Source organism: Myodes glareolus, chromosome 20 (assembly GCF_982192425.1).
Source record: "Myodes glareolus chromosome 20, mMyoGla1.1, whole genome shotgun sequence".
NCBI lineage: Eukaryota > Metazoa > Chordata > Mammalia > Rodentia > Cricetidae > Myodes > Myodes glareolus.
Genome location: NC_142045.1, coordinates 4,366,009 through 4,389,154, shown reverse-complemented (window position 1 = coordinate 4,389,154; position 23,146 = coordinate 4,366,009). Strand labels below are relative to the sequence as shown.

At 46.1% G+C, this 23,146-nt stretch overlaps 1 protein-coding gene and 1 long non-coding RNA gene across 15 annotated transcripts in view; one reads left to right on the top strand and one right to left on the bottom strand.

Annotated features, from left to right (window-relative positions):
* Positions 1 to 2,363: 2,363 nt before the first annotated feature.
* Positions 2,364 to 23,146, bottom strand: part of Dclk2 (doublecortin like kinase 2) — a 129,952-nt gene continuing 109,169 nt past the window's right edge. For 4 of the 12 annotated variants that reach the window (XM_087899421.1, XM_087899422.1, XM_087899425.1 and 1 more), the window contains 9 exons: positions 22,726 to 22,845; positions 22,374 to 22,520; positions 16,245 to 16,378; positions 15,806 to 15,883; positions 10,747 to 10,843; positions 10,123 to 10,203; positions 9,512 to 9,628; positions 6,814 to 6,846; positions 2,364 to 4,945 (listed from right to left, as the gene is read on the bottom strand). In XM_087899421.1, coding sequence (XP_087755547.1) covers positions 4,745 to 4,945; positions 6,814 to 6,846; positions 9,512 to 9,628; positions 10,123 to 10,203; positions 10,747 to 10,843; positions 15,806 to 15,883; positions 16,245 to 16,378; positions 22,374 to 22,520; positions 22,726 to 22,845 — 1,008 coding nt within the window. In that variant the 3' untranslated portion in view covers positions 2,364 to 4,744. Of the gene's footprint in view, positions 4,946 to 6,035; positions 6,898 to 9,511; positions 9,629 to 10,122; positions 10,204 to 10,746; positions 10,844 to 15,805; positions 15,884 to 16,244; positions 16,379 to 22,373; positions 22,521 to 22,725; positions 22,846 to 23,146 lie in introns of all 12 variants that reach the window. The other 8 variants (XM_087899423.1, XM_087899424.1, XM_087899427.1 and 5 more) reach the window with 4 other exon arrangements.
* On the top strand, positions 5,685 to 9,584 carry LOC148118764 (uncharacterized). Of its 3 annotated transcripts, none has more exons than XR_015735744.1 (3): positions 5,685 to 6,023; positions 8,039 to 8,092; positions 9,106 to 9,584. It is a non-coding gene; the product is annotated as an uncharacterized LOC148118764 (long non-coding RNA). The 3 variants fall into 3 exon arrangements; XR_015735745.1 differs by lacking the exon at positions 5,685 to 6,023 and adding an exon at positions 6,894 to 6,990; XR_015735743.1 differs by lacking the exon at positions 5,685 to 6,023 and having other exon boundaries at positions 7,845 to 8,092.

Genomic DNA, 23,146 nt, shown 5'->3' with positions numbered 1-23,146 from the left:
TATTCACAAAGAAAATGCCACACTGGTTCTGCGAGTGTTTTGAGTTGCAACCAATGAAAGAGACTCCCCTGACAAAAAACAGGAATGCTGTCTCATGCCAAATCTCTGTCTTACTGGGATACTTACTGGATCCACAACCAAACAGAGGCCACTGAGACTCACCAACATTTCACAAACCATGAAGAAAAATAATAAGTAGCAAAACATGGGAGCAGGAAATGCAGAGTTGCCAGCTGAGGTTAACAGCAGTGAGCATCTCACTTGGGAAATAAAGGGGAGTACAGCAGGACACAGGCCTCCTGAGGCCAGAGAGATGGTGTCCACCTTTGTCTTTACAGCTCAAACAGTGGGAGATTACCTGAGAAGTAATACTTCATAGGTCTCTATAATCCGAGGGTTGGGAAAGCTAAGGGAGGAAAGGATTGAAACCAGCCTGAGCTGCACATAGTGAAACCTTGTTTCAGGGGTAGAAAAAATATTTTAAAAATTGAGTCCATGAGCCAGGCAGATCTCTGTGAGTTTGAGGCCAGCCTGGTCTACAAGAGGTAGTTCCAGGACAGGCTCCAAAAACTACAAGAGAAACCCTGTCTAGAAAGTCACAAAAAAAAAAAAAAAAAAAAAAAAGAGGTACTTCCAGGGCAGGTTCCAAAACTACAGAGAAACCCTGTCTCAAAAAACAAACAAAATGATTCCATTGCCATTTTTCTTGGTTCCTGTAATCATAAAATCATTATTTAAAACCTCAGAGCTAGCCATGCATCGTGGTGGTAAAAGCAGGCAGATTTCTGAGTGCCAGGACTACACATAAAAACCTTGTCTCAAAAATAAATTAATTAAAACCCAAAACCAAACTGAGGTCTGAGGCCACTCTTGCTATGTTGCCGAGACTACTGTCAAGCTCCTGGGTTTGTGCTGGGGCTGTAGGTGTCTGCCACCTTACGAGCGTCTTCACAATGATCCTCACCTCACTCCTGCCCCTGGCTACCACAAACCAGAAGCTGAAATTTCCCCAACCACAGCACATCAGGCTCTTGTCTTGAACAGCACAGGGTGTTCTGGCTTTCTTTCGGGCAGGCCACATCCTCTGAGACAGATTGTCTTGCTTCTCCAGTCAGGGAAGAGGACACACCAGAAGCCACTCCAGTCTTCATGATCACACGCCTGCAACATGAAGCAGATCCTTGCCCAAACTAAGCTTCTGGGCAGTATTTGGGCACACCTGCAGGAGAGGTGGCTGCTCCACAGCTTTGGACTTGGATCACCTTAAGTCCAGATTCAGTTTTAGCCTCCACACTGACAGGCTGCCAATCAGGCTTCCCAGGTCAGTCCATGGAGATGAAGACATTCTGACCGACAGCTGTCCCTCGGGAGGCCCAGCCCCACCATCCAAGAAAGGCAAAGGTGAGAGACTCCATATACTCGTTTTGCTTCCCCTTGGATTTGCAGTGCTCCAGTGAGGTTGAAAACATAGTGCACCGTGTGCTTGTGTGACTGTCACCTGCCATCTAGGCACTTCCGACTTCTGGGAGTCTGAACCTTCAGGAAGCAGGTTTTGATCTCCACACTGGAATCCAACTCATAGTTATTAGGCATCAATCTCAGACTCAAATCCAGGGGGAAAAAAAAAAAAACATGCCTACAAAGAACAGTTCCTGTAGCAGCAGGACATCAAGCCGTGGGCCTTGAGCTCTAGTACCTCAGGTTGTGTCTGATTTTCCTAGCAATCCTTGGGTGCCGAAGCCTCAAAGCCCTCATGGTTCCCCTCCCCAGCTAGTGTGCCCAGGCCCTGCACATATTCCCAAGGTGGTAGGTGAGGATTATTCTGTAAGCAGCAGCTGGTGCCGTGCCTAGCACAGTCACAGAGTTAGGAGCACACATTTAGTGTCCCAGAGCTGTAACCTCCTGCCATCACTTCCCATGAACCTGTTTCACGTATCTGTGGAACCAAACTGTGGTGTGGCAACTGCTAGGCCCATGTGACTTCAGACTGGGATGTTCTGTGACTGTACACACATTCTAGACCTCAGACTCACACCACACAAGAAGGTAAAGTATCACCCAGTTCTTAGTGATGCTGACTACATGTTGAAATAATACTATGGACATGTTTAGATGTTAGGGTAAATAAGATATGCCACAAGGTGTACTTTACCTGTTCCTCTTAAATGTTTTAATGTGGTACTACAAAAATGTTAACACAAGTGGTAAATCTTATATATTTCCACGGGATGGTAAACTGCGCTAGCATTGTGCACAAGACATTAATCGGCACTTTTTTTTTTTTCAATATGGTTACTCCACCCCAAACTGTCCCGTCTCCTCGGTCACATATTACCATATTAGCCACGATGAGATTCCAGGAGTCTTACCAAAGGCATTTAATGAATACATGGAACACACTTCCATGCCCACCACCTTTTGCAAAAGGAGGCAGAGACAGAAAGGGGTGGAAGACCCCTCAGCTGTGGAGGGCATCAGGCACCCACTTCCCGTGGCGTCCACTTGCATTCTCTGCCACCACTTCACGTCTAAGTCTCTCCACACCGATTCCCTCCTCAGGGAGAATGAGTCTGAACAGGCACGTACCATTCTCTCAACAGGATCTGAGCAGCCGAAAATAAAGCACCTGTATTTAATTTGGAACTCGAGAATAGAATTACAACTTCTAAATGTTTGCACAGCAAATGGACAGAGGAACCGTGTCTCGAACCTTTGTGCGGGATTCCCCAGCTTCGCTGCCTGGATGGACACCACCCAGCAGTGGGGCACAGCCGCAGCCATCCCCTCTGGCTAGCTCGGACCGCCGATGGGCTTGTTCCTTTACCTTGGTTCTCTCTGTTCCAGAGGGATCCTACCCACGAGGAAAGGACTGTGAGGCTTCACCACCTCTGTCTGCCTCCCACATGCTGAACAAGGGCTCTTCTTCCCTGACACAGTGAGCACTGCCCTGGCTCACAGTCTTTAGCTCGCATTAAGAGCACCACAGCTGAGGAGAGGGAGGCAGCTGTGGTGTGAGCAACAGACACCCTGTCCCACCAGAGGTTGGTTCCCAGCACCCATGTCTGGCAGCCCCCAACTGTCCAGATTCGCTGCCTTCCTCTGGGCTCCCACGGACAATGCATTTGCATGTGCGCAGACAGGCATACACAGAATCGAGAATAAATCTGTTATTAAAGCTCGCTTTTTAACCAGCTAGTAGGGCGACATGCAAGTGTTCTAACCCCGCCCCTCACAGTGCTTCTGATCACTTCTTCCTCCAGTGTCTGCTACAGCTCCGGGCTGGGTGGGGCCCAGGGTCAGCAGGTCAGCTGTCTCATCCCCTCAGCCATGTGAACCGAGAGATCCAGAGCCTGGCCTGGGGTTTCAAGCTGATGTTTGTAAAGCCAAGGAGATGACAGACAAATGAGCAATGTCACAAGCAGAAAGCAGAGCTTAACAGGAAAACTTGGAATTTACAAGTCAGAGAAAAGCAGAGTCCCAGCCCCTCTTCCAGCCCACTTTCTATGAGCCCCAGCTTTCCTATAATTGTCCCTAGCTCCTCTCTGAACCACTTGCTTATTTTGGTGTTTTGGTCACGAGTCCCAGCACCTGTGATCACATACACTTCAGCCAAGGCAAAGATCTGTGAGCTCTTCTGGTGGCGGCCATACTGGTCCCTGAGGGCCTGGACCAAGAAGGTGCCATGCACTTTCTGAAACCACACGAAAACCTCTGCCCACCCCATGGCTTTCCGAAGAGGGAAGGATTTATTGCAGGTTGGGAGACGGAGAATAACAACGAGAGTGACCTGTAGGGCCCACCCATTTAGAAGACAAGCAGGTAAAACAAATACACAGTTATATACAATTATTAAAAAGAGTGGGGTGATGGAAAAAAAGGAAAAACTGCCAGCAGCCTTCCGGAAGGTTGGTCACAGGACATTCAAGGAGCACCATGCACCCCAGTCCCCGCTGGGTCTCAGCAGACCTGCCCTGGCTTTCTGCTGCTCTTGCTCTCAGAGGTGGGAGGAAGCCCCGGTGATGATGCAGCCGAGCTGATCCTGCTCTGCCAAGAGCTGCTGCAGATTCCACTGAAAAGCCACAGGCCAACTTCATGAGTGCTTCTTAATACACATGGGGAAAGTTCGGGGAAACTGAGGGCATGTAGGTCTGTGAGCCCTGTACCCCAGGCAGAGGGGAGCTGCTTTCGGGGGCGTCAGAGTGCATTCCCTAAGTCAGGAGTACCTCTCGGGTACTCATTTCTTCTATTCAGAAGCCAGGAGCCTCAGACCCCCTACGAAGAGGAAGGGGCCACGTTGCTTCTCACAGGACATTACAAAGATAACAACCGTAGCTGTGTCCCTTGTGAGAAGGGAGCACTTGGAGAATCCTTCAATAGGAGAATCTTCGCTCACCCAATGAATTTCTATAAAAAGAATGTAATTGCAGATAAAAGTTGCACATTCGCTGGGTAAAGCGGCCAACTGTCTACTTAACTAGAAACATGGATGATTTAAAATAAGTCGCTCATTTTAAATATGTCTCCACAACCGACATGGCTTGACATGGCCAGGAACTCGAGCGGGCAGAGCCCAAAGTACATGAGACCATGCTGAACACTGGCTTCCGATGCCCCAGTCCTATTCCTGGGCAGTGACAGAACATGCCAACAATCTGTCAAAGCAGCAGTCAGGAGAGACAGGCTCTTTCAGAAAGGAGCCGGCGGGGCCTGGTGGAAGAGCGCAGCGTGGGCCTGTCTACAGAGTTCAGTCTCGGTGGCGGCGCCAGGTCCCTGCCAGATCACAGCCAGAGGTGGCTGGGGGCCTAGAGGGCTTGGGAGACTCCGGTGGGGGAGGGGCCTCCTGGCCTGAGGAAGGGACAGGCGAGCTCTGCTCCCTCGCGGGTCTGCTGCTGTCTTGACAGTGCTTGCTGCAGAAAATCTGCCCCTCTTTATCTAGAGCCGTGTTCTGGGGAGAGAGCAGCAGAGATAACACATGACCCAGGCCTGGCTCCATAACACAGCAGGACCAGAAAGCAGGACTCGGCATGCACAGGACACAGAACAGAAGAGGAGAAACACACCAAGACTTAAGTCTAACTGAGCCCCACTCCATCCCAGCAGCTGCCCTTTGCCTCTGCCCTTATCACGACCTTGCTGGTAGCTGGGAGTGGTGGGGACACTGGCCTACAGGAGGTGGCCTGAAGGGTCCTTGCTGTGAGCTGCAGCTGAATTCTGTCTTGCCCACACCCATACCAAGGAGTGCCAAGGCGATAGCCAGTCTCTGCCAGCTGCTGTGGTACACTTATGACAAGAAGTTCTTGTCAGATATATGGCCCTTACATGTCAGAAATAAATAATATCCTTACAACCATCAAGCGTCTGTAATATGCCCAGGAATCCACTGGGGAGCCTGCACCTGCTGGCTCATCCACTAACCCTCTCAAGGGATCGGAGGTTCCAAGAAGAAAACACTTCCTTCTGAACCATCCTGGGGATACCTCACTAGAGACTGTGGGCCCTGGGAGCCAGCAACTGCCATGACACTGGGTTTACTAAAGGTGGAGAGACTTCAGGTGGTCTCGGGTACCATCCTCCACGATAAGATGAAAGGACCGGTAGGCATTTTGCAGTCCCCACAGGCAGGGGAATGAATGTACCATTGATTCTTCCAGCACAACACAGGTTGTTTTTTTTTTAAAAGGGGCAGGGGGGGTGGAGAACAAAGCAAGTGGCAAGGCTCCGTGTTCCTCACAGCTCCTGCCAACCTCAAGCTGAGCCATCACCACCTTCCGAGGACAGCATCAGTTAACTGAGTAAGTGGGTAAAGCCTGGCCTGAAACTTAACTCGTGAGCTGCTGGGACCAGGCCGGCCACTCTGCCCCACTAGCACCTACCAGACAGGCAGCGCTTAACTTTTGTCACACTTTCTCGTGGCTAGAAGAAAGTCACAACCCCTAGCTACTTCCCCTCTTCTGGCTATTTCCCCTCTTCTCTTCTGGCCGAAAAGAACATGAGCGTGCAGGCAGAGGGAAGCTGGCGGTGCAGTAAGTACATACCATGGCCTTGGACCTAGGCAGGGGAAGCAATGCAGCAGCGGGGAGGCAAGAAGGGAGAGAAGCAGGGACAGAAACTAGACTTACTTTCAACAGAAGCAATACGATTCAAACAGTCTTGTCTGTCTTAAATCGGAAGTAACCCCAAATCCCTACGTCACCCCAGTGTTTCTGAAAGCAAGCTTTGTGCCCCCTGGGGTGGAAAGAATGCTCTCTGACTTCTCTCCCTCTGCAAGACCACGAGAGGAGGTGTCTTGTCATTCCCTTCTCTGCCACAAGATGGCCCCTTCTGGTCTCTGAGGCTTTGTCCCTCACTTGGACAAAGAAGCCACCTCCCACTCTCCATCAGCGTGCTGAGGACTGCCAGCGAGAGAGAGCTGGAGTGTGACCCAGAGCCATGGGCCTCGCTGAGTCTCTCTCCAGTATGATCCTGTTCTTATCCTGGAGGCTGGCCGACACACACTGTCTTACTGATAAACACAGCTCTTGACAAAGCACAAAAACCTCACGAAGACACTCATCCCCTGCTTCACCTATGTAAACAGTAGCAGGGCACAGAATGGCTGAACCCCACTCTGAGCAGGAAAGCAGACTGACAAGCTGAGAAGGCTAACACAAAGCTCCCCAAAGGCGTGCTGGGCTGGGCTGGCCAGAAGGAGGCCAGTGGTTCAGAGGACCCATTCCAGCAGGAAGCTGAGGGTCAAAAGTCTGAGAAAAGCATGCAGCTGGAAGAAGGGCTGAGAATTAGGTGTGGCTCCCATGAGCACAGTGTGTTGAATACCAGGATCTGCTTCGGGATTTCCCATAGTCTCAACTGGGGAAAGAACGGAACTCTGTGAGGTGTCTCTCAAACTGTCAAATCAAACTGTCAAATGAAATGCAGACAAAGCATCAACTTTGGTTTCTTTCTCCTTTATTATCAGTCCCTACCTTCTCATATTTTTCACTGGAGCTTTGGGTACCTGCTTTGGGGAGAATGCTGGGGTGACACAAGACAAGAAGGCCCCCCTCTTTAAGTTATTCACAGAGGTCATTAACAATTCAGCCATAAAACACTGCTCTTCTGCTACTGAGAGACTGCATATTCAGTGATGGCAAATTAATGTCAGAGACAGGCATTCTCTGGTAGTTTAAATATAAAAATAATTTAACTGTCCCCAGGGATGCCTCAAAGTACAGTCATACTGTGATGGAGGGCCCAGATGTGATACACACGCCCTACCCTGCAACCACACCTAGCCCCAGGACCAGCCCTGACTTGGGGAAAGGCAAACAAGAACCCTTCAGCTACTTTTGGGAACAAGTCAAATTTGGCAGGCTGGCTTTTGAACCACTGAGAACAGAAACTTCCAGAAAAAAAAAATCCCAAAAATATCTCCAGTAGATTCTGAATGCAATGATGCCATCGGCAGCTCCTCAGTGCTCACAATCTGCAGAGAACCTGGTTTAGCTGGATGCCAAGTGGGTCCTGCATGTACATCACACACAACTGTTATAGTCACCTTCCTAAGGGTTGTTCTTTCACAGGAACACCCATTAAAACCTGAGGGTTTGACATCTGGCTAACTCCATTAGCAAGAGGGAAACTGCTCTCTTTAAGTGATGAGACAGTCTCTGCATTACTATCCAGAACACAGCTTACACAGCTTACACTTAGCCCTAGGGAGGACTGTCAATCATTCTAGAACCTCAACTGAGCTTCAGTGGTCATGAGGCAGGGCCCAGGCCTATGGTCATTGATTCTAGTGACTCACTGTACAAATTTTCCTATAGGGCTGCAAGGCTTACACATCTTAGAAGATTAGAAAACTAATTAACATATGATATGAAATTTTGATTCCAACAAATTCTCTTAAAAATTCTTTACCATATGCTGAAATTGTATATTTTGGGAGATCATTGGGGCCTACACACACACTAAGTACACACACACACACCAGGCACCACTAACTGCACCCCTAGCACAAATGCTGACTCTAAATGGCTTTCTTTTTCCATTTCCACAGAAGCTGCCTACAACACCATGCATGGCACAGATGCACACTGATTCTGCTCATGGGGTAGGTCTCAAAATACAATCCCTGGGAAGGGTCCTTTCATGAGTCTCTTCAACTCAGTAAAGCCAGAATTCTGTGATATCTCAGACTTTCTCAGGTTTTCAGTAAAACATTGCTACAGTGGAAAGAAAAACCATAACTCCACTCTTTCCGTGTTCAATATGAGACATCCCAGAAATCCGACGAGATGGCACAAAGTCCAGTTTGTAGGCTCGAGCTGTGCGTGGGAAGACAGAGCACACAATTCCCAGCAGGGCGCCTAGGAAGCTGCAAGGACAATGGGAGGGGCCTACCCAGTGAACTTAGCCTTCCTGGAGGAAAGGAACGGCATTAGGAGGTGCTTAACCACCTGCAGAGTGGACGTCTTTAAGGGGTACATGCAGTGTGTGGCTTCCTGGACTCCCACATTTCCCTGACGTTCCTAGACTGCATGGAGCAGTGAGAACAAGTCCATTTCCCTGTGGTGTGGGAAGAGGGAGAACCTTTCCCGGGTGGCTGCTCTAGGCGGCCTGGGAGGCGGCACCAGCTTCTCGGGAGAGGGTGACTCTGGTGTCCATGCGCAGGCCCTGCTGTCTGCTGTGAGCGGGCAGGAGGACAGCATGGCTGCTGTTGCAGATGCCCTGGCTGAGCAGCAGGTGGGAGATGGCCAGAGCGACTCCCAGCCCCACTTCACAACAGCTCAAGCCTGGGCAGCCAGAGCTGCAAATTAATGACCTCACTTGTGTTTTATTTTTCTGTCCTATATTTTCTTATGGTTTCCCTTACTGTTACTTTTCATTTTCTGTGCTTAAATACTTAGATATGTGGCCTTAAGTATTTTGGAAGAAGTACAAAAATTGGGTCATTGTTACTTTTGTTATATAAAATTTTAACCATAAAAAATTAGGTTTTTTTTTAAAAAAAAGTATTCTTTTATGCCTTTAAACATACACCAACTATTTTTTTAACCAAACATTGTCTTTAAAAAGTGAAAATTTGTTAGCTTGGCTGTTTTTTGTTTTTTGTTTTTTTCCAAGTCCGGAAGAAATCACATGTCAAACAATCATAAGCCTGGAGGAAACAGGGCCTTACTGCCTTGCAGGGTGCATCCTGCCAGGGCTGGCTGGTGATTTCTCCCTAGATGTAACAGCAGGTATGAGGGGGAGGCAATGCCCTGGAAGCCCCATGTCCAGGAGCTCCCTTGCACCACCTACCACTGTGGCTTCCCTGTCACCTACCAGCCTCTACCCTGTCATGCAGAGTCCCAAGGAGTACCTGAAAGCACCCTTCGCATGCCAGTCCATCCTCCCATGAAAACAGGAACATGGAAGACACCAGCTTCCATGAGCAGAACCCTGACTATCTAGCTCAGACGACAACTCCAGCTGAGCAGCCAGGCCAGATGCCCCCAACTCCCCAGGCAGAGCTCAGCATCCCACTTACCATGATAACGGAGACCCCCGTGGTGGTGCTGTTCTGTTTGGGGAGCGCATTATTAAAGTGCTGTTTTAGTTTACCTGTAACCTCAGCTTGCATATTATTCTCCTGGGATGCGTCATCCTACAGAGGGGGAGAAACCCAAATACAGGTGACTCTGGATCCTTAACACTCCAACTACTCTTCAACAGCTACCACCCACCCCCACCATCGACCTAAGGCTGTCTTCCTGAACAGGCTCCTCTTAGTAAGAACAGGAGTTCAGTTCTTTCTAATGTAATTGTTGCCCCTGTACAGAGCTGTGGAAGCAAAGGAGACCCTGGACTCCATCCTCACTGTGGCAGAGACAGTCCTTAAAGAACATCATGACCAACCCCATCACTTACAGAGTAAACAGGTCCAGCAAGGGGCAGGCTACCAGGTTACTCCCTGAGCAGATGGGGGGGGGGGGGCTCTGGTACCAGTTACCTTCTCCCATGCTGCTTAATCATTAAAACAGACATTTTTATCTGCTATAGAATTTGAATGCTCATCTATGTCCGTGTAAAACACATGGCAAGGAAGCATGATGAGCATACAACATAAATGCATTCATTCCCTGGAATGTGGGTACTTACAGACACCCAGGGGTGGCTCAGAATCTCTCCTGCGGTACAGCGAGCGTCAACATTTACCTGAAGCATCTGACTAATTAATTCCTAGAAAGGGGAGGAAGGGGAGGAAGGGGAAGGGGAAGAAGACCACAGAGGAGAAAGAGGGTAATTCCAGCGTAAATACAGAATCAAAAGCTAACATAGCAGCTCAGCCACTGGAGCACGGAGCCAACTCCCCACACTTTGACTGACATGAGCCATGGCAGAGACCTACTGCCGATGTCGGCACAGAACACGAGAAGTCTCCCTTGAATCTGCAGGAACCAAGATTGGCTCTCTTAAGACTTCCGGTCTTTATCTTCACTCCGCAGTAGAATACTGCAATATTTTCCCTTTCATCACTTAAGTTATTAATTCATTCTCACATTCTGATGAGTGCCCAACATACAGTCCTTTTTAAAAAGGCGTGAATGTTTATAGAGATTAGAAGATCAATCTAGTCAGGGACTTCAGAGACTGTATATACTGTAGATCAAACTTACAAAAAGACCACACATTAAAAGTCAAGTTTCTGGAGCCCCGAGCTGGGGCTGCTCAGCCCCACGTGCAAGGCCCTGCAGTGTACACAGGAAGAGCCCTATACAGTACCTTGGCAGAATCTGTAATGTTGTCCCAGTAGGGGGCTGGAAACTCCAGTTTCCCAGCCAAGATCTGGTCGAAGAGATCTTCCTGGAGGTTGTTCTCACTAGTGAAAAAGAAGCAGAAGAAAGAATAGGGTCACCAAGAGTCTGGGCAACAGGAAGAAGTGGAGGCACTTGGCTTGGGTGTTTCATTGCTCAGCTGTGCATTGTAGCTGCATGGCGACAACAGACTCTCCTTCTAGACAACGAGCCAAAGGGCCCTTCCTAGGCCTGGGAACCAGAGACACAGAAAATGACGCAAGCCGAGTTTCAGTTTAAAAAGATGGAAAAGTTCCAGCAGCGGATGGTGCAAATGGCTGTGTACTTAATGCCCCACAAAGTGTGCGTAGAAATGGTTAAAATGAAAGCCAGGTGCTGGGACATGTCCCTGCAGTACCAGATACATGGAGAGCTGAAGCAATGTTATCACTTGAGCCCAGAGGTTCAAGACCAACCAAAGTAACATAGCTAGAGCCTATCTCTAGAAGAAAAACTAGTGTGTGTGTGTGTGTGTGTGTGTGTGCATGAGTGTGCGTGCGCGTGTGCGTGTGTGTAAATACACTGTATATCTCCTCTATACACATAGGATATATATATGTATATAAAGGAGATCTCTATACATATACATACTTACATGCATACATACGTCTATATTACAATAAAAAACAGAAATCACAAATAATGGAAACACTTGGGAAAGGACAGCAGTTTTGCCATTGCTCATGCCTCTAACAGTAAAACAGCAGCCTCTACTAAAGCTTTCTTTTTCCACTTTTTCAATAAAAGACCAAGATAATTGAAAATCATATGGAGTTCAGAATCTAGTGGCGTCTTTCAACCCGCGCTGCGTGGTCCTTCCACGAACACACACGGTGTCTAATGAAAGCATGGCATTCAGCAGTTGATGGCAGGTGCCCGTGAGAACACCGGAGGGAAAGATTCTGGATGTGGGGTGTTCCCACATGCGGTGAGGGCAGGACTAGAAACAGGAAGCATGACAAGCTTTCTTGGTTCACCACAGGCCCCAACAGAAAACTTAGAATAGGCTGTTAGAATTAAAATTAAAATTCAGGAGGACAAATTAGGAATTACCTGGAAAAAGTGCAAATTTCTTAGAATTTCTCTGTCATGCTTTTAGGGTTTGGGTTTCCACCTTCTCGAAGGGCACAGAGCATGGAGTCCTTAGAAGCAGATCCCTTAGGGTGGTACCTAGAACCATAACTAGGTCTGTCTCATGACACAACGGCCTGTTATATTCAAGGGAAGCACTTGTGAGACACCTGCTGGTTCACACTGAAGGCCAAAGGTACACTGAGAAGCCAGGTCCCTGCGAGACAACCAGCAAGGCAAGAGGTCCTCATTGCTCGCCTGGGAAGCAAGTGCACACACACTTCTCTGAGGAAGCACAATGGTCTCTCTCCATTACCCTGCTGCAATCAGTTCATTGCTCCATAAAATGAGTGAAAAACACACTGAAGAACATAGTGGGATTTTTATAGTTACAGAGCACACCAGACGGTGTTAGAAGAAGACATACTTTTAAAACCTACTCTCAGAACTGTTCCTATTACTCTATTCACCTTCCCTGGTTTTTCCTGGAGTCACAGGTAGCTTATGTTGACTTGATCATTTAGCCAATACAGAGCTAAAAGCTGGAGTCCATCTGCAACATCCATGTACAGCGCCCAAGGACTCAAGCAATACAGTACAACTCAGCACAAAGGGCCGCAGAGCACTAAACAGTTAGAATCTGGCCTGAGGAACAATGCTATCAACCACCAGAGCTATGTGCCCAGTAGAGGAGCAGCCCCAGCAGACTGTCCATGCCTGGTAGTCAGGTAGACAGCTGCCCTGTCTGAGTCCACACGAGGTTCATCGCTACATTTGCACTGCAAGGCTGGTGAAGCTGCTTTGGGCTGCTTTTCTATTCTAAGACACTGTATCCCTTAGATGAAGGGGCTGCGAGTGTAAAACAGTCGATTAAGAAGACAGTCCCTGTTTCGGTGACAGACGACGAAAGGTTCAGAAAGGACACCGTGATAATGTTGGTAAGTTATTTCACAAGCAGCACTCGATATAAAGAATGACAGAGAGAACCAGAGGTGAGGTGAAGGCTAAGAGAGAACGTTCAAGAATCTGGGAACAACTTTACAGATGCTTTCGTCAGCAGCTATAGCATATTCTTTCTCAGGAAACTTTGGGATGTCTCTGAAAACCAGTCTTTGTGAAGATAAGGCTGATTTTGGCATGGGAGGGGGGGCAGGATGATTGAGCTCAAGAACTAAGAACAACAACAACAACAAATCAAACCCAAAGGCTTTGAAAGAAAAAAGATGCTGCCATTAGAGACACTGAAAAGAGTGAGTTCCAGGTAACAATCCTTTCAAATGCTTCCAGCTAAAGGCACACTTTGTATCAGAAAAGAAAGCACTCTGAAGTGTTTATTTAAAGGACTTTAATACAGATACATATGTATATAGTTATTTTTATTTTTATTTCTTATTTTTTTGAGACAGTGTCTCATATAGCCCAGCATGGTTTTAAACTTGCTACATAGTCAAGGATGGCTTTGAGTTTCCTATCTTTCTTGATTCCATGACCTGTGTGCTGGGATTATAGGCATGCACTGTTGTCCTGGGTTTTATGTAGTGCTGGGGACTGTACCAAGGCCTTTGTGTGTTACAAAGCCCTCTACCAACCAAGTGAACTCCCTCCCCAGCCCTAGATACACAAGTTTATGCCATCTATGCTAGATAATAATCATTTTAATGGCTACATACTTAATTTTCCATATTTTTTTATATAACAGTAGGTTGTAAAATCTGCCTTACATGGCTGTGCTTTGAAGATGCTTCTAGAAGTGTCTGATGTCACAGATCTCTCACCAGCAGAGAGGAAAACCATTTTCTTGAAACATAAAAGTGAGATACCTAGGGGTGTTTTGACACTAGGCGGCCCCTTCAGAATGCAGTGGGCTGTCCTAATGAGCCCAACTCACCTCTCTGGCTCACAAATCTGCTGCTGCCCTCCAGCGACAGTGACATCCAACTTGTACCCACTTCCACAATAAAAATACATCTGGCTGCATCAGAAACTATAAACACTAGAGGGAGTTGTGAGCACATATTCTCTAATTCTGATCCCCCAAATCCCTCTTCTTTGATATCAACTTGAATAAAAATATCATGAAGAGGAACTCCATGTTAACTGGTCCAGATATCACATGTTAGCAAAAACACACCATCCTTCTACATTTGACTAGCTCCCCTCATTTCTGCCTTACACAACGGAGCCCTTTAGTTAATTTCTTCACATTTATTTTATGCTTAACCATCACTGAATAAGTCAAACAAATACACCCAATCATTTGGTTTGGTCATTATTCTTGTGCTCCATGTCTCTATATCAGAAGCTCTTCCAAAGTAAACTAACATTTCTGTGTTGTCTGCTCACAGCAATTATCAATTAAACCACTGTTGAATTCAAACTGAAGATGTGAGAATTAAAGAAAAAATAATCTAAACCTTCTTTTTCCAGGAAGTTTTCTTGACAAATATTAGGAGAGATAAGATAAACTATTTTCATTTGTTGACCCAATACAACACTTAAACACTATGGCATAGGCCTCAAAACTCCTAATGGGGAAACCTAATCCTTACTTAGATGGCATTGGAGGTAGCTTTGGGGACACAGCCAGAGTAGTGAGGGCAGAAGCCTTCATGAAAACAACTGTAGTGTTCCTGTGAAGGTCCCCAGAGAGGGTATAGTTCAGTGGTAGAGTTCTTGCCTAGCATGAAGCCTTGAACTCAAACCACAACATCATTTACAGAAAAGGTAAGGCAGTAAGGAGTTCCTAGAGGTCATCCTTTCCCTTCTGCTGTGTGAATTTGCACAAAGATGTCTGCGCAAGGTTCAGGAGGTAGGTCCTTACCACACACCAAGTCTGCTGGTGCTCTGGTCTTGACCCTCCCAGCCTCCAGCACTGTGAGAATAAGCCTCCACTGTCGATAAACCACATAGTTTGCAGAAGTTCCTTACAGCAGCTGAAATGGACTAAAACCACCACAGCATCAAGGATAATGCTTGTACACATCTGCCATCGCTGACAAGTACCTGGCTCACCAGAGGAGGGGCACAAAGGGCAGAAAAGCGACCCTGCCCTAGCAGATGTAGCTCTGCTTCAAAGCCTGAACCTGCCCGAGCAGGTGTTGAAACAGATCGAAAGAACTGCAACCATGTGGCTGGCTCAACCCTGGACTGATGACTGGGCTGGCCAGCCTGAAGCATGCCTGTGTCCACCTCTGTTCCCACCAGGTCAGCAAGTCACTGCCAAGTGTCAGCTGTTTGTTTCCTGGCCAGCTGATGCTGAGATTTTCTGTAACTCTATTTCCCAGGTAATAAATGCTACGTGCGTGACTAGAGCTACCATAAAGAGTTTCTGGTTTCACAAGCAGCAAGTTGAGTGCTTTAGAAACTTTATATAAAAATCAAGTAGTTTAAAACACTGCTCTCAAATTAAGTAAAAGTAATACCTACACCAAGGACTTAAAAAAGGACACCTGGATGATTCTGGTTTCTACTTAGAGATCTTTAATCGTCCCCTTCTTTATAACAAGAAGCTGCAAAGTCAAGAGTCTGTGTTAGGTATATACTTCATGAAGGACATCCAAAGAACCAGAGGTTCAGACACAAAGCAAAGACCTCATATTTGAAGTATGGTCAGACTAGGAACAGCTCAGAGGCAGAGTATGCAGGAATGATCCCTGTGTTCAAGCACAATTTACATATATATAAAATTTATACACATACACACACACACACACACACACACACACACACACACACACCAAAACACTAAAGAAAAAACATGAGTTTACATTAGTAGGCTACAAATTAAGATAAACAGCAAGAGGTGTATTTATATCATTTTCAGCTGTGAATTTTATTTGTGAATTTTATTCACAAGCTTACAGTCCTTTCTGCCAGGAGTTAAGTGTCTGAGAATTTATATATTCAAATATAATTACCTCCGGAATGGTGGGAATCCACAGAGAAGTATGTATGTAATCACGCCAGCTGCCCAAACATCCACCTTCAGGCCATAACTGGAAAACAGTGAGGGAGAGGTAATGGCAGACCTCCTGAGCACGTGCCGCACTGCTGAGGTCCGGCGTCTGTTACTGTCACATAGGATCTGACCTCTGAAAAAGCCATCTGTTTCCTCTCAATCTAACCAGTGACCACTGTCCCCCACCCCCAACACTGACCAAAGGACAGACGTACAGGCCTAGGGCTCTTGGCCAGATAAGAACAAGCTATTCTTTAACGTTAAGGTCATGGTTTATGTCACATCTCTCTCTGCTTCCCAGGCTTTCTTCACAGGACACACTGAGCACAGAGCAGCAAGGACAGCTATGTGCCTTCTCACTGATGTCAAAGTGTGATCCGAGACCAAGAGAATCTCACCCGGTTTCAGCAATGATTTCTGGTGCCACGTAAGTCGGTGTGCCACAGACTGTGTACAAAGGGCCTTCAACCACTGTTGCCAGTCCAAAATCTCCCAGCTTCAAAGACTTGGTCCCATCTGGATATTCGCACACCTGAATCGAAAACAAGCCAACAATCACCTTTTTCCTTTTTTCTTCCTACAGCAACTGTGAGAGGGACCTTGGAACAAGGCAGGTAACACCTGAAGAAAGTTCTTCTGGTAAGAGTACCATAGATTTAAAGGGTCGAGATATCTCTTCAGAGATTTTTATTCAGCTGTGTGAAATTGGAGCAATGCTATTTTCTGTCTTTGCAGATTCTGACAAACCCCGCACTTGCTTACAGAAGCAGCCAGTGAGGGAGAGTAATGGCAGACTAAGGGCTGCTGATGTGGCAAGACAAGGCCCCAAAGCCAGCAGGAAAGGAACTGACCTGCATTTAGTGCTTAATGTCGTTCTTAAAATACTGGAGTGGACAAGGAGGGCTGTTTATTTAAGAGGCTTCCGTGTTTCTTCAGAGGCTGCTGACTTGTTTTCTGGGCAGCTGGTGAAACAGGAGTTTTATGTGCTCTTTTTTGGCTCCATGTGTGGGGGTGAGGGTTGAACCCAGTTGTCTAGTTATACTAACAGTAGCCCTACCACAGATAAACCCTGAACTTAAAATATAAATATTACTTGGAAAAGAAAATGCACTTTGGAATCAGAATCAGCATAAATCTAAACAGGAACTTTGCCCAATAAATCTACAACTAAGAATCTATTCAAAAGGAGCAGAAAATAGGAACTTTGCCCAATAAATCTACAACTAAGAATCTATTCAAAAGGAACAGAAAGACTCAAACATTATACATATCTCTTAATGTCTGTATTTATAATTTTTAAACACAGAATCAGCCAATTGGTTAATAGAGTGGTGGGTTAAATAAATTATGGTACATACCCATAATAAAATGATACATAGATAATATTATTTCCAATAAATACTGACCATGAGAGTTATGACCATATTATATAGTTTTTCAAAGTTAGAACTGTACATGAACTCTAATGCCCCAGCCTTAACAGGGCTTGCTTTGAGCAGTACTGAATTACTTTAACTTCCTTCTTGATGTTTCTTATACTTGTAGATATATCCAATATATGCTTACAATGGCCACACATGAGAAAGATTTACCTTATAGTCAAGCAAACCTTCCTTAAGAGATAAACACCTAAAAATATTATAAGTAGTCAGTTCCAGAAGCCAGTGGACATATACACAGTTAACTTGGGATTGGCTGCACAATCCAAAACTGGCCAGTATATGCTGTCTCTTATATGTCCATTTGAAAGAACCAAATTTCAACAAAAAACTGCACAGACCAAATCAATATATAAGTCTCAGTTTTTGTATTTTATTTGCTATATTGTTTTCCCTCCTGTTTTACTACTGCACTGGACTTTCACTTCAACCACAATAAACTCTGGAAGGGGAGATATTTAGAAAGTGCTATTTCCTCAACATAGCAGTTAATAAAAGCATCCACTGAGCAGACTGGCTTAGGCATTATCAACAGAAAGCACAGAGACCCTGTGGCTCCCCCTGACATGTCGTGTAAGCCTTACAGGCATTCTGAAGGCTGTTTAGGGCCCATCTCTCTTTCCTGCTTGGCTTCCTCTGCTACAGAGCACTTTTTCCTTTGGGGCAGACAGTTCCTCCCATGCTATGGACGTATATTTTATGTTGGCACACAGCTCGTGCACATCTTCATGACTTTAGAGAGTCAAAGGAGTAACCGTGATGATTTTGAGCCCCTCTGAAGTATTTATCGCTCTGTGTGAACCCCACAACACAGCAGAAACATACTATAATATATAAATGATCTAGCTTGAAGCCACAGAGTCGAGATTCTTAGTCACACCACATAGGACAGCTTTCCACCCAGAGTGTTTAATGTAAACATTAGTGAGAACAATCTAATATAATTGGAGTTAGGATTTATGGTGCATTTACTGAAACCCAAACATTAGAACCAAATTCCCTAAGAAACGATAGTGATAAGAATATTTATAAGCATGATTTTCTAAATGTCTATATCATGAGTCAAAGTTTCACTAATGTCACTGTTATTTTATTTTCACAACTCATTAGGTGCTGTTTTTATAAAACTGTGTTTATTTTAAATACTCCATTTAGAAATGTCTAGGGGTGCCGGGAGGTTGTTGTTAGACAGTCTCCACATCCCCCACAGAACTCAGAGACACAGAATACAGACAGAAAAGGAGCAGCCTATATCTGCCGAGATGGCTGGACAAGTGGTACTCCTGGTTAAACATGAAAAGAAAGTATGACGTGGACAGAGAAGTGAGAAATAACAGTGATCTATCTGAATCATCTCCTCCCAATGCAGAAGAAAATACATAAAATATTAATAACCTTTCAATCTTAGCAGGGGATTCTCTTCAACTCTATAAGGAAAATTAAACAGCACTGTGTGTGTATACGGCAGAGAGACACTGCTTTATGAAACTGACTGTAGAGCTGGGGTCGAGCTCAGAGGTGTGGAGAGCCTGCCTACCCTGCACATGGCCTGGAAGGGAAGGAGAGAGGGAGGGGAAATGACTGTCACAAAGCAACAAATGAAGAATTCCAGGTCCCAAAGCTTCCTGGCAGTTACTGATAGCCTCGAGAACTTTGCAGATTTAAATATTCTCTCAAGCACACTGTTAGACTTGGAATGGGGACCACACGGGCCAAACAGAAAAAGAACTGCTACCTGCATTTTTCAGACAAGGAAGCTGAGGCAAGTGGAACTCACCTTAAGCTACCAAGCAGACTTTGCAGCCAGGACCCCTCATCGTCACACTAAACCACCATGCAATGGGTTTTGTATCTAAGCAATGCCAAAACCCAGGCAGCCTCATGTGCAGAGTTTGAATGAATTTAAACAACTGTGAAACCCCAGCCCTGCCACGCTCAATGGCCCAGCTCACACTGAGAGCTGCTCTGTCAAATAGTTGGCAGAGTGCAAAGCTAAAAAATGTGAGAAATGCAGGTCCCACATCCAAAGTGAATCCCTTAAGCTCTCTAAATAAAATGCCAGCGCAATGATTTACAGGGACATCAACTATGAGAAACCACACCTCTTCTCTCCCGCTCCCAGAACTCCTGGAAACCCTGAATTTATCACTAGTCTCCCACAGTTAACTATGGCAGGGCACTCCTGAGCTGTAACTCATAGCACGAACGGCCACCTCCATGCTCCCTGACACACGACTCATACATCTGCCTTGGCAGGGCTCTAAGTTACGACAGTGCTGCCAGAGAACGGGATGCAAATCAGGTGTCAGATGCCCTGCTGCTTAAGGACTGAATTAGTTCTCAGAGAGGAAGAGAGCATTTACTTTTAGTGCTTCAATGACACTTTCTCCTCGGGCCAATGCCAACCTCCTGGCTGAGTCTAAGATACAAGTCATTTGGTCTTCCATGCTGGCACACATGATGCTTGGACATGTGTACATTTATTACCAGTTCTGGAGTCTGACCCCACAGCCTGGCTCTATCAACCATTAGCTCTAACCATTGCCGTCCCCTGTGGGCACCACCAGGCCCCTAATGCAGATTTAGGAGAAGAGGCGAAAACACACTTAGAGCAGAAGAAAAACTCCAATCAGATTTCCTGATTATCTCTGAGACAGAGGTTGGAGACATCAGTGTTGCACGTTATCCACACACTGAATACCTCGGAGACATCAGTGTTACACGTTATCCACACACTGAATACCTTGAAGACATCAGTGTTACACGTTATCCACACACTGAATACCTTGAGACAGTATTCGAATTTTGAGACTGAGTGGCTACGGTATAGCTCTGTGATAGAGTGCTTCCTAGCATAAGCCAGGCCGCGTGTTAAATCCTTAGCACCCTGGACACACAAAAATGTCTGGGACCAAGGATGGAGGTACTCACACCTACAGTCCTAGCCTCTCAAGAAGTTAAGGCAGGGTGATCTCAATGCCAGAATTCAGAGGTCAGGATCAGCCTTGAAAACATTGTGCATCGCAATCTCTTAAACACTAACGCTCAGAAGCAATGTCTCAGATCCTAGAGAATAACCTAATGAGGATCTAGGGAATGGGCTCCAGCACCAGCTACAAAATTCATTTATGTTTTACATATACTTTAAAAACATAGCTGGAAGATAGTAAATTCATGCAGCATTTTACATTATTTTGTGTATGAAATGACATCAAATGGTATGGAATTTTCCACTTAGTGACATGCTGGCACACAGAAAGTCTCCTTTGTTTTTGAGATAGGATCTCACTTGGCAGTCCAGGCTGGCCTCAAACTCACTATATTACAGATATTTGCCATGCCTAACTTTCAAAGTTTTTTTAAATGCTTCATTATTTCAGATCAGGGTTTTGTGGCTGCTAAACCTATGTAAATACCTCAAGGCAGAAGCCAGTAAGAAAAGAATTCTGCCTTTTTGTGATACTAGGGAAGGGTCCATATAGCACTGTCCTTAGTTTCCCTTGTAAAGAGAAAACTGTCCTGAAAATGGATGAGGACAATGCCCTAAATCCCTTGCAGCAGGAGTATATGTTCGTGACAGAAGTTCTGATTTTCAAGTGCACTGCACGGCTACAAAGGAACTGTGATGGTATTGTGTTAAACTAAAGAGGGCTTGGAGTAGCCTTGGCTGGCGGTTCAGCCATGGGAAACCCTGTGAAGATCTGAGTCATCTCCTACAGGAAAGCTAGCTGGCAGGCTGCGCTGGCGTTTCCTGCTGCCACCAGAGAGCTTCCACTGTTAGCTACATCATGCCTGGATCCTTTGCTAACCAGATCCAGGAAGCCTGCAGGAGCCATAATCCGAAGCTGATCGCTGGCCTCTCTTACAATCTTATGCCAACCTGCCTGCCATGCTTTGTGTGACAGATGCCCACGCTGTGGAGATGCTGCTGCCCCACACGACAGAGCCCACTCTGTGGAACTACTACGGCGCTAGGTGACATCACAAGAAGCTCTCCACGTGTGGTACTACGTCCCAAGAGCATCTGGGCGAGGGCATGCCTGACCAAAGTCCTGAAGAGCTTGAAAGGGAAGGAAGGAGGGGCTGAGAGGTTGTGACCAAGGAGGAGCGCCAAGGTGGGCTCTGCCAACTCCTGACCTCACTGCTGTGCAGCCCGAGGTGGCAGACTGGTCTGCAAGTCAACAGGCACCCTCTGCACCTGTCTAGAAGTCCCCGCAAAGGACTGGGGTGCCAGGCAACCACAGAGGAGTGTTTGCAGCTCCCACTGCCTAGCAACTGAGTGGGGAGGCACAACCACTGAGCAGTCATGGCTGTTCTGTTGCAGAAGCTTAAACAAAACAGGAAGATGAGTGATGGGAAATAAACTGTTTCCTACAAAGAGCAAGGGAGGGGAGGGGAGGGGAAGGGAGGGGAAGGGAGGGGAGGGGAGGGGAGGAGTGGGCTTCTTAGACTTCCAGATGAACAAGATATGAACAGATGGCATTACCAAATGAGAAACTGACAGTCTGGGTTAGCAAAAAATAAATATTTTTAAATTTTAGAAGGAAAAAAAGAAAGTCCCTGGGATGATTGCAACATATTCCTTTTAACCATCATTTGTTTGGTGCCTGAGGTTAGTTATAATGATTTTTATTCAACTTCTGGCTAGCTGAGTAACAGTCACCACCAGGTATTACTCCACACATCCACAGTGCACCTGCTTGGCACTGTTCAAGATGTTAAGGAGAAAAAGATTATGACCTCCAGTCTACAAGACTTACAAATCCAAAAAGTTTTTTCTTTACACATTAATTATGTCATATATTCCATTATCATAATGTGAATCAAAAATAAATGAAAATATACTTTCTAATGTCTGGAAAACAAAATGCACATATTTTAAAAACCCATTAGAATTTTATGGATGCATTCAAAACACCCCAGTCAGCTTGAACTTGCTGGTTTTTCGTTTCCCTCCGGTGTTCTATTCATTACTGTGATACCGGTTTACACTCTAATGTCATGTGTGATGGTTTTCACAGCCTGGAGATCATTTTAAAAGGGTAGAAGCCTGAGTTGAAAATGAAAAAGCAGAGATTCTGAACTCACCAGAAGGTTCTCAGGCTTGATGTCTCTGTGTACGATGCTGAGGCCATGCAGGTACCTGAGGGCATTGGCCAAGTTGTACACCATGGCACTTCCATCTCTCTCCGTGTACTTGGTTGAAGAAGTAATTGCATCAAAGAGATCTCCACCCTGTAGGACAGCAAAGGAGACGTAGAGAAATGTCAACAGTTCAGTCCAACGAGATAAGAAGGAGGTCACATTAGTTTAGAGTAGATGAAGGAAGGACCACCCGTGAACCAGATGTGTCTGGATAACAGTGAAGAGGCTGTAGGGTACTTTCTGACTAGTTCGAGCCCCGTGGTTTGACGCCAATGAAACCTGTCCGCCTTCTTACTTTGACCAGTTCCATCACTAGAAAGAGTTCAGTTGGCGTTTCCATCTCCTCGACCAACATGATGATGTTGGGGTGCTTCACTCGGCGCAGTATTGACACTTCATTCTCAATTAGATGTTCCTGTCAAACAAAGGACATAGAGACAGACATCAAAAACAATAGAACCTTCAGCTTTGCCCCCATAGCCTGAAGGACACTAGATCATAGTCTTCATTTCTGACGCCAACAGTAACATGTCTCTCGACACAGGACAACCAAGCCTGCTTACTTAGTTCCCCCAGGGATAGGAGAGGCCACTAATGGGTATCTCTTTGCCAAGGCCCTTAAGAAACTGCCATCTGAGTGTGCCCAGAAGGGCTCATTGTTACCGTACTGACACATACAATGTATGACTCCATTCTAAGCAATGACACTAAAGAAG